A 14,166-nucleotide genomic window follows, 5' to 3' on the forward strand; every position below is an offset into this window, starting at 1 on the left:
ATGTCAAGACACCATACACTTTAGCCCCCGAGGAGCTCACGGGATAACTTAACCGGAGTTAACTAGCCACCCACGTAGTGTTATTGTCAGGATTTTAATTCTCAATAATTAATGATGATATATCCCCATCATTAATTCATTTAATCAATATATCTTATATAGCCTAACTAACAATTCATCATTGATAAACATATGATATAGAAAGTCGTAGAACTCTATACTGCGTTAAAAAGCTCCTTCTGTAAGAACTGAGACATCTCATGACATACTGTTGAACAATTTTTGACTTTCCCAAAGGCTCGAGGCCAACGAGTATCCCTTTCTAACAATGGCCCTCTGTAGGCTCGCTCACACCGGTAGTTTAGCAACAGATAAGACACCTTATTCTATCAAGGACACCAGCTCAGAGGCGTTTTTCTCCCCCATATGGCAGATTCAACAATCCGGAAGACGAAAGAAGATGATTCAGAATAGACCAATCAAATGCATATCTGTACTTGTTATAATGTGTTGATGAAGAGAGAGACTCTCACTTTTTTGGCTGTTCGCTTGACCTGCATAACTGTAACCTGCTGAACATCATTTTTTCATTAAATACCATAGAACCTTTTTCGTCTGACTCCTCGAGCATTTTTGCATCTTTTTCTTCCCTCTTAAGAAACGAACACGTTTAATATTATAGTTTTATTATTATCTCTGGTAACATTATCATCGGCGGTTGAGAGGACGGCTACAGCGGTCGAGTAGAATTTTTAGCATTCGAGAACTTATGTCACCACCTCCTATCGCTGTAGTCAGAGCCGTAGTCCGTCTGTTTACAGGCAGAACAGGGTTTTGACGTTGTGAGCGCTACACCAACTGCAGCAAGTAGCCGTAAGAGTTGCTAGGTGATAGTGGAAGCCGTTGGAATCTTTCCCCGTCGCTAAAACACCGCTGCATAGTCCCTAATTCACCAAAGAAAGGGAACGGCGGATCTTAATCTAGCTGGTTATAAGGTCCGGTGCTCAATTCAAACCCCCACGCTTCATTTTCCAGAGTTTATGAGGGTATTTCTGCCCGGGGGTAGTTGTACAATGAAGTTGGACAGCTAGGCTAAGCTAGGATGCATCCCGGACCGCCGCCGCCAATATTATTATCCCGAAGTATCGCCACACTTTATTTCTGTCTACAGTAATGTGACTTCTCACACCCTGTGTGTGTGTGTGTGTGTGTGTGTGTGTGTGTGTGTGTGTGTGTGTGTGTGTGTGTGAGAGAGAGAGCGCTGCACATAAGCACACGGGTTGACTGAGCGAATTGTTTCCGAATTTGAGGGGGATCACAATAGGGGAAAGCCAGCAACCGGAATAGGAGGGGGCTGCGTCAGGGCTGCGTAGCTTTTCGACGCAAGCGAATAGACGCTGGCGGAAGTGGTCATGCCAGACTAATACATGCTTAATACAATCCTTATCTTTTATATTTTATATGTGCACCTACTTTTCTTGAAAATTTTTATTTTTCATAGTCCTTGATGCATGAAAGTAACCCCACTAGGAAATTGCAAGTTATATGTTTGGCTCAATGTCATTTATTAATGTTATACAGATACAAACATTGGGTCCAACAAGAATGTGTATTCATTTATAAACTACATATTCTATATACAGCCGTGGAAAAAATTAAGAGACTGTGGTGGAACAATGTGTTGTTCCCGTGGCCGAGTGGTATGTAATTTGGACCACATAAGATACTACTATAGGAGCAGGCATTCTTCAGGCAAAGGTAGACGCGGAGAGCAGGAAGTCAGGTCTAAAGGGTTCTTTATTAAAGGTTGACATCAGGTTTCAGCTCAATAGACAACTTCTATTTCTCCAACACAAATGTACTTATTCATTACAATAGTTCGGATCTCATTTAACCCTATCCTAGGTATCTAGCCTCAACTTTGGGGGTAGGGAGTTCCCCTCAGCAGTCTTCATTCCTCGGGCATAGAAGCCCCGATCTAGTGAAGGCGGTTGGTTTAAATACACTATCTGTCTGTGTGTGTGTGTTTGTCTGTGTACGTGTGCATGTGTGTGTGTGTCTGTGTGAATGTGTGTGTGTGTGCAAGTGTGTGTGTGTGTGTCTGTGTGTGCATGTGTGTGAGTGAGTCTGTGTGAGTGTGTGTGTGTGCATGTGTGTGTGTGTGTGTGAGTGAGAGTGTGTGTGTATGTGTGTCTGTGGGTGACTGTGTGAGTGTGTGTGTGTGTGTGTGTGTGTGACAGATCTTATATCAAGCCTTATTAGCAATAGTGTGCTTTTAATAGAATCAGATGATAGTCTATTCGTAGCCAGGTCTTGCAATCGTGTTCCTATATTCTGCTGTGTCTGCAACAGTTGTTGTTGCAGTTTGTAAGGTCACTGTATGACCTGTGACTTTCTTGCCCTAAACTCTGATCAACTCAAAGTTCTGTGTTGACTTCTTTTAATATAAGATAACATAAATATGTTGGAAATTCCTAACAAGACCATTCCAAATGTTCGGTGTCTCTTGTTTTAATATTTATAGGCATATGTTTGAGTAGAATGAACATTTTGGTTATATTTTATAAACTTCTGACAGCCTTTCTACCAAATTCACAATACAAATAGTTGTCATTAAGAGCATTTCCATGAAGTAATGTAGAGATGAAGATTGAAGAAAAATCCAGACTGGTCTCTTAATTTTTCCGCGGCTGTATATATAAAAAGTAGTTACAGTACATTAAAAAAAAAAAAAAACTGAGTCAGTTTATTCTATTTATTCAACATGGTGCACCTGCAAGATCACAACCATTTCTAGTGTTTTTACAGTATCTGTCAGACTATGCAATAAAGTCGGTTGATTTGTTGTCTCACTGTTGCCTTTTGTTTTAGAAAACACTTTTGAACTTCATATTACAGAGTTCTTGCCGGTATTTTCCCCATCAAATGTTTTTTTGAGTTTTGTTCTGGCCTGAAGATAATAATATAGCATTTGGGAAAGAAAATGCATACCAGCAAAGCAAAACTGGAGGCCAGGATGGCAAATATCTCCACAGCCACAGTGAACTTCCCAGGTGAGCTGACATACGCTGGGATAAAGGTGATCCAGACTGCACAGAATATCAGCATGCTAAAGGTTATCAGTTTGGCTTCATTAAAGCTGTCTGGCAGCTTCCTAGCAAGAAAAGCAAGTATAAAACACAACATTGCAAGGATTCCAATATATCCCAACACAGCCCAGAATCCAACGGCTGAACCCAGGGCACACTCTATGATGATCTTTTCTTTATAGGTATTCAGGTTGTTTTTTGGGAACGGAGGGCTGTTTGACAGCCAAAGTATGCAAATCAAAACTTGAATAAGGGTGAAACCCAGAACAGTGAGCCTCTGCTGTGCAGGCCCAAACCATTTAATCATATTACTGCCTGGAAGTGTGGCTCTAAAGGCCATTAAAACCACTATGGTTTTCCCCAGAACACAAGAGATACAGAGGACAAAGGTGATGCCGAATGCAGTGTGTCGCAGCATGCAGGACCACTCAGAGGGCCGGCCCATGAAGGTCAGAGAACACAGGAAACACAGTTTTAAAGATATAAGCAGCAGGAAGCTCAGCTCAGAGTTGTTGGCTTTTACAATGGGTGTCTCTTTATGTGTCAGAAATATTATTATTGTCAGAAGGGACAAAAATATGCCCAAACAGCTCAACCCAGTTAACAGTGCCCCCATAATATCTTTGTAGGACAGGTATTCAATGGGTTTTGGAAGACACTTGTCCTTCCTTTCATTTGGCCAAAATTCAGGCGGACAGTTGAAACAGTTGGGAGAATCTGTGGACGATGTGAAATCACACAGACATACAATCATTACACCAACATGAAACCCCCATACAAACAGATTTTTGTTTCCCTTTTCTTCCTTTTCAGTTATCCCTACTATAAAACACATAAATTCATTCAATGTTGCAATCCTTACTCACCTGTCTGATTACTTATTGTTCCCTCATGGCACTCAACGCAGTCAAAGCAGCACACAGGCTTTAACTTGTTAGTGGCCTTACGAGTCCCTGGTGGGCATGGTTCTCTACAGACAGACCTCAGCACCTGCTTAGGCGAAACACAGCATGAAAAATAATGAAATGCACCAAAATGTTTTGTAAGATCAAAGACGTTTAATTAATAATTCATTATATTACACATGCCACCTTCCATTCACTTTACCTTGTTACTGTTTCCTCCCCAGACTATTTTGGTGTTGTCTTTTAGTTTGAATCTCTGCCCCTCTGGAAAAGAGGTATCAAATTGACCAATGTTTATGATCTTGAGAGAGCCGTCTTCTTTTATTTGCCAGTTAACTAGGTCATACTGGGCGACTGAGTCTCCATTTTCATCAAAGAAAACCTTGGCCCCGTTCTTTGTAGTGAAGTTCACATACTTAATGTGTTCTAACACCTATAGAGAGACAATTGTCACACTTGAGAAAACACACAGGCAAAAGAAACAACATCAAGTCATGTAGTATTCAGACTGCATGTACCCTAAATAAATACCTAACCTTATTTGTTTGTCATTAAAATAAAAAAAACATTTCATAAGTATACTATGCCTTAAAACCATCTGTTTTGATTAGAGAACTTACTAGTTTGGGCTGAACTTCGTTCTTGGTCACACAGGGCTTTCCCGTGGTGGGATTTGAGCCGTTTTTACATTGCAATAGTGCATGAAGGGCATGTGCCACCACGTACACAGCTTTGTAGACATTATTTTCAGTCCTGAAAAGTGTCACGTCTGTGTAGACATTGGTGACTGTCCTGAGGTCCTCTGTACCGGTACACAAGGTAGAGGTGTTTGATGGAGAGAAGTTGCAGTCAAAAAACTTCTCCCAGTAAGCTTTGATTTTATCACTCTGTGGCTCATGAGAAGGTTTCAAGCTGAGTAAGAATTCTCCTAAACCTGGGATTGATGCCTCAGGGAGTGCAAAGCCCATGGCCCCCTGTAAAATAGTGTGTCTCTGGGCAGAAGCCATGTCTGTCTGTGTGATCCAAGACTCACTGCCGACGAACTGCTTTCCAGTTATGTTATAATTCTCAATTTTTGACAAAAAACTGCGGGTTAAATAGTTGGAAACAAACAACAGAACCACCTTTGATGAGGATGTCCTCAGTGCCTCTACAATAGTATTAAGCTTTGAGACGATTTGAACTGTCTCGGAATAGGGTAAAGTGTATTCAACACAAATGCCCTCTTTCTTTGCCTCCTTAGTGAATTCAGCTGCACCGTCCTTTGAGTATATCGCCTCAGAATGAATTATCCCCACCCAGCGCCAGTCAAAGTATTTCATAAGCTGCACCAGAGCGAGGATTTGGAAGCGGTCGCTTGGCACAGTTCTGAAGAACGTGCGGTATATTGTTTTGTCACTCAAACAAGCACAGGTTGAAAGATGGCTAACCTTCAAAAGAAAAACATGACATGTTAGCCTACATACAATCACAAATAGGACAATTAATAGATGGACAGTTTCCAAGTCACTTACTCACCTGTGAAATGGATAGCGAGCCTAGTATAATGTTCATGAGATTGCTCACTCCAGAGGATGAGTGGCCTAACACAGCCTGATTCTGACTGCTGCAGCCCTTTGATTCCTCTCCATTAATAGCCTCTAGGGTTGCTCGTAGCAGGTTCATACTCCCACAGCCGTTGTATAGCCTATAGCCCAGGCTCATTCCAGGAAGGAGCCTAGGGTCTCTGTTGATCTCTTCTACAGTGAAAATCACTGTCCGCGCAAACTTCAGTTCCCTGTCATTCAACCTGCACACAAAGTGTTAAATGTTGACACATTTCTGATACACAAGTTATTACAGCTGTTTAGTTTGCAAACATCCAATCACCACATAAAACATGCTCTTTTTCCCCCTGTAACTCTGCATCGTTTACATATTGTAGGCATAAACACTTACTTTGAGCAGTATTCATATGGTATTGCCTGGTAGCCATTGGTTATCCGTGTCTGTGTACTACTCATAGAAAAAACCCCTCCTATAATAAGATCACCTTTTTTTGAGAATTCTGTGAACCCTGTCATCCCAATCAATTTGCATGTTTGGTTCTCTGACTTTGTCCCTGCCAGCAGAGTGAGTAAGATAACAGTGATGCGACCCATCACTCCCCTTTGCCGCAGCAATGCAGATGTGCGCGCTAACCTTTATAGTTCCTTTTTTTCTGTAAAGATAAACACCAACTGCCAATAAGAACACACTCAATCCTCAACAGATTAGTTTCCAGTTAAAAAAACAACAAAAAAAACAGTAGGTTTGCTGATTTAGAGAAAAGGCCATTTTGACATGTTCTCTGTGAATCAACAAGTGTAAGGAAGTATCGAATACATTGTGGTTATTATGGGTACACTGTACAGTAACTGTTAGATCTCTCAGTCACTCAGATAAGGCTGTTTGACTCAGGAGTGGTGTACATTATAACATAATGAAATTCCTTGTCTCTATCTTTTCTTCAGCAGTCATACAAGCAGCCAGCTGCTACACAGGTACTTTTTTAATTAGTTAATTTTTGAAAATGAGTAATATATACGTTCTGTAGAGAGGTCAGCTCAATGTATGATTTAAAAGAAAATCTGAAATCTATTCCTACAAAATATATTATAGTCATCATAATCATTGCTATGGTAATTATTCAATAAAAAAATCTTAGTTACTGACATACTATATTTAGTTAGAATTTCGATTTCATTCATGCATCATTATATGATCAAATAATTGACTAGACTGCATTATTATTATCATTTCATAATGGTTGAATTAAAAATAGCATTTTATTTTATGCCAATACATCAGATGCCTTGTTTTTCAAAGGCAACACTTAACTTTCAGTTTTGTAGATACTCTTATTATCATTGAGTTTATAGAAAGATAGATACGTTTAATTTACTGTTTAATAAGCAATTTAATATAAATTGTTTTTGAGTGTCTATCTGTTTGACATTGAGCATTGACTTGGAATTGAGTTTTTTCAATGTCAGTTCAAAAAGCTACTTTCATTTATTGTATTAGTCTTTTGCCAATTAAATGAATCATTGTTCAGCAGCTAATCGCAGTCAGAGTAATCAAAATAATATTTGCTTAAATTATTAATCATTTATTCATGAGCTGCTTGAACAACAAATCCTCTTTTTTTATTTATGATTGGGATTTTAAAGTGGTTGATCCTTTATTTTTCATTTATGCGTTTTGTTTTGTGTTCCTGTACCCATCACAATTTCTATCTTGTGCTTGAACAAAAACATAGCTCACTTTTATCTCACAACAGTCTCTAGCTAATGTGACACAATGCATTTAAGATTGGGCCAAACACACAGAGAAGAGAGATCAGTTGACATTTGGGCATTGCAATTATGTTCAAATTATCATTATATGCATTGTTCAGTCGAGCTAAGGGTCTAAGAGGCAGAGGGTGTCATACTGTGCGGAATGTGAAGCCCACTGAGGCAAATGCCTACAGTATATGTGATATTGGGCTATACAAAAAAACTAAATAAAAAATAAAGCTGATTTGATTGGCTCTGGCATGTGCATCAGCATGTGAAATAAGCTCTGGATAGCTGCTATTTAAGAACACAGTAAGTACACAGTTGTTTCCCAGCTGGTTTGTAACACACAAACCTCAGTTTTTCCCCGAAGTAAATAATTTACTAAGTATTTGAAAATGTAATTAAGTATAATTCAAACTTTTAAACATTTGTGAAACACAAAACTATTATAAAATGCCTATGGGGCCTATCAGAGTGGCATTATTTGTTTCATGTCATGTCAAAATTTGGTTTTGGACCAATTATTATTAACTGGGTGAAGGCCCTCTATAGCAACCCTAGTGCTTCAATTAGAACTATTGGAACTGTATCCGAACCTTTCCAACTTCTAAGATCTACCAGGCAGGTTTGTCCTGCCTCACCATCACTCTTCATTTTGGCCTTAGAACCTCTAGTATGTGTTATCCGAGCAGAGAGGAAAATCACTGATATCCAGATTGGGGGACATGATTTTAAAGCTAATCTATTTGCGGATGATTTGTTATTAACATTATCACAACCACATCATTCAATCCCGCAAGTGATGAAATTAATTGAGCTATTTGGGAAGTTTTCAGGGTATAAGGTGAATTTTAATAAGAGTGAAGCCATCCCATTAAATACTATGACCTTTCCTTCACATCTGGGTTCAGCCCCCATTCAATGGAAGCCACAAGGTATGAGATATCTAGGAATCAACATTAAGACTCCCATTGAGGATATTTTTGATTTAAATGGCCCTCTCCTCCTTAAAACAATTAAGGAGGACATTAAGAGATGGGCAGTTCTACCCATTTCATTATAGGGCAGAGCAGAAGTGCTTAAAATGAATATTTTACCTAGATTATTATTTCTTATATCAGCAATTCCTCTTAAATTCCCGCTTTACTGGTTCAAAGAAATTAATAAATTATTCACAGATTTCTTGTGGAGTAATAAAAAAACAAGAATCAGTTACAAAAGATTAACCAGACCGAGGAAAAGAGGTTGATTGGGAGTCCCAGATGTTTATTCTTATTACTTTGCCTACAATGCTAGGTTTCCTTTGTTGTGGGCCTATACAGGACAGAGCGAGTTTGGGAGTTGGAAATGGGGTGACGAAAACATTTTAGCCAACCAAGACAAATCCCTCTCCCTAACCGCTTTATGGTATTACCCTAAAACCAACTTGAAAATAGGAAATCCTCTAATAAAATTTTCCTGTGAGGTTGTGAAAATTATCCAGAAACGTCTCCCCTTCAATGGAGCATACTTACCATCATGCCCTATATGTAGTAACCCTGTATTAAAAGCTGGTGGTAAAACATTAACAAACAAATCGTGGCAACAAAGAGGTATAAACCAAGTGGGTCAGATAGTGAAGGATGGATATATGGTACCCTTTAATGTCTTAAAAACACAATATGATTTAAAAGATGTCGACTTTTTTGCGTATTTACAATTAAAATCTATTTTGGGGTTACCTATTTCAAAAGAACCCACAGTAGAGATCCAGGATAAAGAGTTGGATATTAAACTGAGGGAGATTGCATCAGAAAAGAGAACAGTGCCAAGGTTGTATGAGTTGTTGACCACTGCATCCGTTGATAACCTATCCTCTATCCAACACAAATGGGAGCAGGACTTGGGCATATCCTTGAGTAATGCACAGTGGGAGACTGTAACAAAAAACTACAACCCTATCCAAATGTGTAAGATATAAAATTCTTCAATTAAAAATTTTGCACAGGGTTTATATAACACCAAGCAGATTAAAGAATTGACAATTCATTCTCTCATTTGTGTTGGCATGGTTGCGGAGAGGCAGGAACATTGATACATCAATTGTGGCAGTGCCCCGCAGTACAGTGTTTTTGGAAATGTGTTATTTATAATTTGTCTTATTTCTTGAATGTGAGAATACCAGTCTGCCCATTAACCTGCCTTCTAGGCAGTAGAGTCGAAAGCATTGAATCAACAGTCACCCAACGCATCATAGCCTTGGCTTTCCTGTCAGCGAAGCGAATTATTTTGATAAATTGGAGGATACGTAAACCCAATTGCTTCAGCATTGACTTTTTAGACCTCCTGTCAATGGAGCGAGCAGCATCAGCTCTCAATGACCATGACTGTGGCAAAGAAGGACCCTGGAACTTTATAAGTACTTAAGAAACTGGACATTTAAATGAATTAATTTAAAAGTATGGATCTGCACCACCCCCCCCCCTGTGTTGTATTTTGTATTGTCCTGTGAGTGTGTTGTCTTATGGTGTATGTATATGTTGTCTGTGATTGTTTTGTTTTAGAAAATAATAAAAAAAAACATGTAAATTGTAATTTCAGCATGCAGAAGGGTAGCACAGGGACACATTTTTATTTATAACATCTTTATTTCTCTGGCCTGATGTATATGCAAATGTAGTTTCAATTCATTAGTAGGCTATCATCAGTTGCAATGGTTGTAATTAAGGACATTGAACATGATTCATTGGAAATAAATGTTAGGGAACGACTTTATTTACAATATGTTTAATTTATTCACCAACAGTTTGCTTACTGTCAAATTGCCATTAGAAAAGATTCCAGTGAAGAAACAAACTTAACTTAACTTAAAATCTTGAGTTTAGGTATGAAGAGCTCTGTAGAAGTATTCATTGCAATCAGTAGTTGTGTAGAATGGTTAAAGCAGAGCCTCAGAGGTATATTACGTGCCATGGACTTCAACCAGTGTCTTGAAAGTGTTGAGCAAAAATCATTTGGACTATGAATGAAGTGTACTAGTCCAGGACTAGTACACTTCATTCATGCATGACATTAAAAAAAGAAAAAAAAAATCTTCTCCCTTTCTTGGCATGCAACCACTTAAATGTGAGCGCCAAAATAAGTCAAATTCATGTTTAAATAAATGCTTCTGTTAAAAACTTGGTTGGTAAAGCTGCACACAAGAGGTTGGGAATAAAGGTAAATAAATAATCAGCAGCTCATATTCAAATATGACAGGTTTAATGATATATATTTTTTAAATCAAACATGTTGACCCTAAGAACCAATACATGCTTTGTAGGTAAAAACGGTCAAATTTAGTCAGGATGGATGGTAGCGAACTGGGATTTGCAAACACGCAGTATAACGCATCTCTATCTGCCCTAACACAGCCCAGGACCTCAGTTTAAATCCCACACTACATCCAACGAGTACGCATTCATACCAGTGTGTCTTATTTGGAAAAGCAGGGCTGAAAGTAAACAAAATAAACAATACAGTAATTGGCAGAGCCCTACATTGGTGATGTGGGGGACAAAACCATTTCAAAACAGTACGAGCAGCCCTGTAGAAGACAAACACATGTACAGTTCTCCCTAGAGCACAGGAGACACAGAGTACGAAGGAGATCCGGACAGTTATCCGGGACCACTCAGGGGGCTGATGGATGGTAGCTGATGGAGAAAAACACTGAAAGGTCATTGTAAAGAGTATCAACATAGTGGAGTTTCTGCCATTGGCTGGACCGATTCCGCCGGGTGAGATTTTCAGCCTCATCATGTAGATTCCAAGCACTAACACAGCTGCCAGAAAAAATCTTGCACCCCATCTGGTAGTGTCTGTAGGCTGCACTTTCTCCACCCTGCCTGTGTAAACAGATGCCATTTGAGGAAAGCTAAAAAACTTTATTATGCAATTTCCTTCCACGTTAAAGCATGCTTTTCTTGTAATAAATTACGTATTTCCAGTTTTCATTACCTTGTTGTGTTAAAGGGTTTTCTTGTGAACATTGTGGTGCATGCCACTTTGATGGCATCTGCTGACAAGATAGGAAAAAAGAGTTACCGCACACACATCAAACATTCAAGCAAATATGATTCAGTGATATGAAAATATAATATTCTGTGAGATAACAACTGCCAGACTCTTCTATTCCATTACCGGCTTCATGGCATTGTTGGATTTACAGATTCTAATATTTGCATTAGTGCATATACATTCACTGAATTAGCTAAGAAGAATTAGCAATTGATTTGATTTTTATGTATTATATTTTTGTAAACACAAACCTGCACCAGGCAGATCCTGACACAATCTTTCTCTGATTCTTCCAAGGAAATCAAGATCATTTGGCTCTCAGACAGGATGTAGACAAGGAACACTGGAAATGCAGGTCCAAGGTCTTTGTACAAAAGTATTTGCAAGATTTTGACCTCAGTTTTGCATGCCTTAGAAATGCAGATGCAATCCATTTTTGTCACAGATACTAGGAGAACAGATGAAGGACTGAGGCTACTGCAATTCAACTTTCTGCTGTGATAATTCCCATATATCTGCATTAAAAAAAACAGAACAACACATACTATCATTAAAACATTTCATAATACATTGGCATGAGCAGAATAACATTTTCTACACAAAAAATTGCAGTAATCGTTGAAAGCATGGTTCATATTTACGATTCACATTTCACTTCACATGTAATGCGACAAATACAATTCCTGATAACATTTACCTCTGTTGCTATTAGTAGACAGTTGTTCTTAGACAGGAAATAAATCAACATCGGCTGATATTTACAATTTGAGACATGCCAGTTTTGCTTCTCTCCATTTACAGTCTCCCTTTGCCACAGGTTCACAGAGCAAAGCTGTGTAAAGAGAATGGGCATCACAGTCACATCAGCAAATAAGCCTTTTGTGTGCGAGTCCTGTATGCAAATTCCCTTCAAGGCAACATTCATTACGGGAGATCTAAAGAGCGAGGAAAAAAATGACACACATATTTTCATCATATTATGTAGAAAACCATCACATATTCATGATGCCCCAAAACTGCTCTCATACCTTAATTATCCAACTGATCACCATTTGAAGCCAGACACAGGTAAATAAGCAAGATTTTAACAAACAAAGAAAACATCTTTAAATCCAAAAGTGCCCATGTGGAAAACATAATAACCCAGCTAAGACATTGAATATCATTGAAGCAAACAGACTTTTCGATCATAATTGACAAATACAGATCATCTTGAGATTGACTAATTGTATTTTGAGTGGTCTCAATATCCTGTTTAGGCCCCAATAATTCAGGGTGCTTCCCCACTGGGGAAATATTACAATTATATTACTGATGAATCTGTGAGAAAGCATTGGGTTATCCATGTCCTTGACAAAAAAAAGCAAGTTAATGAGCAAGAAACAATTGAATAAATCGAGAAAACTGAAAATACTGTAATTTACCTAAAATGTACTCACCTTTGACATGTCACTGTCAGTTTAGCTTTGTAATGAATAACATCATATGTATATGATAAACTTGAGGTGAAGCCCTTTGCTTCTTCAGTGTGCCCATAATGACTGAGCTCCGTGCACTGGCCCAGTTGGATCCATGTGCCAGTGAACAGCGTTAAGAAGACGAATGTGACTCGAATTGTCATCTCAGAGCTTCGCCTATGGCACAGTTTTTCTTGGAAGGATGATGTTTTATAGCTTCTCAAGTGTAGGAGGCAACTTGTGGGGACATCCTACATGCAAATATTTTGTTTTTGCGTAAAACCTAAAGGATGTCATGCATGAAGAATAAATCTGACAAGAATACACAAGGGCCCCGTTGCCAAGTAACCATCAAACTTATTGGACCGAATTGGCCTTTAAAGGTTTGACAGCGGATTCTGGAAAGCAGCACTCAATAGCGAGTGCAAATGAATCTTGCACGTAAACTTTGAATTAATTTAACTGTCGTGTTAGCTATGAAGTGTTTAAAATACATGACTACATGACAAGTCATAATGTTTCTTACTGTATTACACATCTGTCAGAATGTCTTTGTTTCTTTTCAGAGGACAATTAATTACAATGTATAATGTCCATAACTTTATAGAAAATGCATATTTTAGAATCACCTAATCCTACTAACAAATCAAGGTAAAACAACAACAACAATAAACAAACGTTCTACGCTAAGAAGGATGGCAGTTGAAATAGCATGTACTGTAATGTAATGTAAATAAGCCAAAGGATACAGAACCCATTTGCAATCAATCTCAAAAGTTGTATTTTATTGAAAACCAAACATTGTGTGCAATGTTCATTTAGTCTTGGAACTGATATTCCGGATACAAGAGGATTAATTGCTTAACTGAAAAATTATTAGATTTGTTATCCAATTTGAACATCTAATTCTCTATAGAGGGACACATAACTAATTGTACATGTGAACTGGTGTGAAATACAGACAAAAATGCTATGTGGATGTAATAATAATAATAATAATAATAATAATAATAATAATAATAATAATAATAATAATAATAATAATAATAATAATAAGTAGGCAATGCAAATTAAGATTATTATAATTAATAAAATATTACTAAATTACAATAACATAATAGTAACAACATCTTATACATCTGGTAGCTATTATTTCATGTGCGATCCCGGACAAGCTGGGAGTGAGATTGTGTCGCTTGCACCGAACCAGTGTGTTAACATACAGTATTTCTGGAGCTTTTTCAGCGCACTACAGACAGGTAAGTGAATGATGAGGAGATATTAGCTGATTTTGAAAACGATTGTTTTGGATTACAATGGGGTATGACTTTAATTAAAACAAACGTTTAAAAGAAATAATCAAATCAATGAAATA

General features: G+C 38.1%; 1 protein-coding gene across 1 annotated transcript; it reads right to left on the bottom strand.

The window, feature by feature from the left end:
• Positions 1–2,892: 2,892 nt before the first annotated feature.
• On the bottom strand, positions 2,893–6,135 carry LOC307248389 (extracellular calcium-sensing receptor-like; the record flags this gene model as incomplete). The annotated part of the gene is made up of 6 exons (XM_080024787.1): positions 2,893–3,806; positions 3,956–4,079; positions 4,197–4,427; positions 4,615–5,424; positions 5,513–5,783; positions 5,933–6,135. The coding sequence occupies 6 exons, from the start codon at positions 6,133–6,135 to the stop codon at positions 2,893–2,895; spliced, it is 2,553 nt and encodes an 850-aa protein (XP_079880913.1).
• Between the last annotated feature and the right edge of the window lie 8,031 nt (positions 6,136–14,166).

The sequence above is a fragment of the Ammodytes marinus genome, assembly GCF_949987685.1.
Source record: "Ammodytes marinus genome assembly, chromosome: 3".
Lineage (NCBI taxonomy): Eukaryota > Metazoa > Chordata > Actinopteri > Uranoscopiformes > Ammodytidae > Ammodytes > Ammodytes marinus.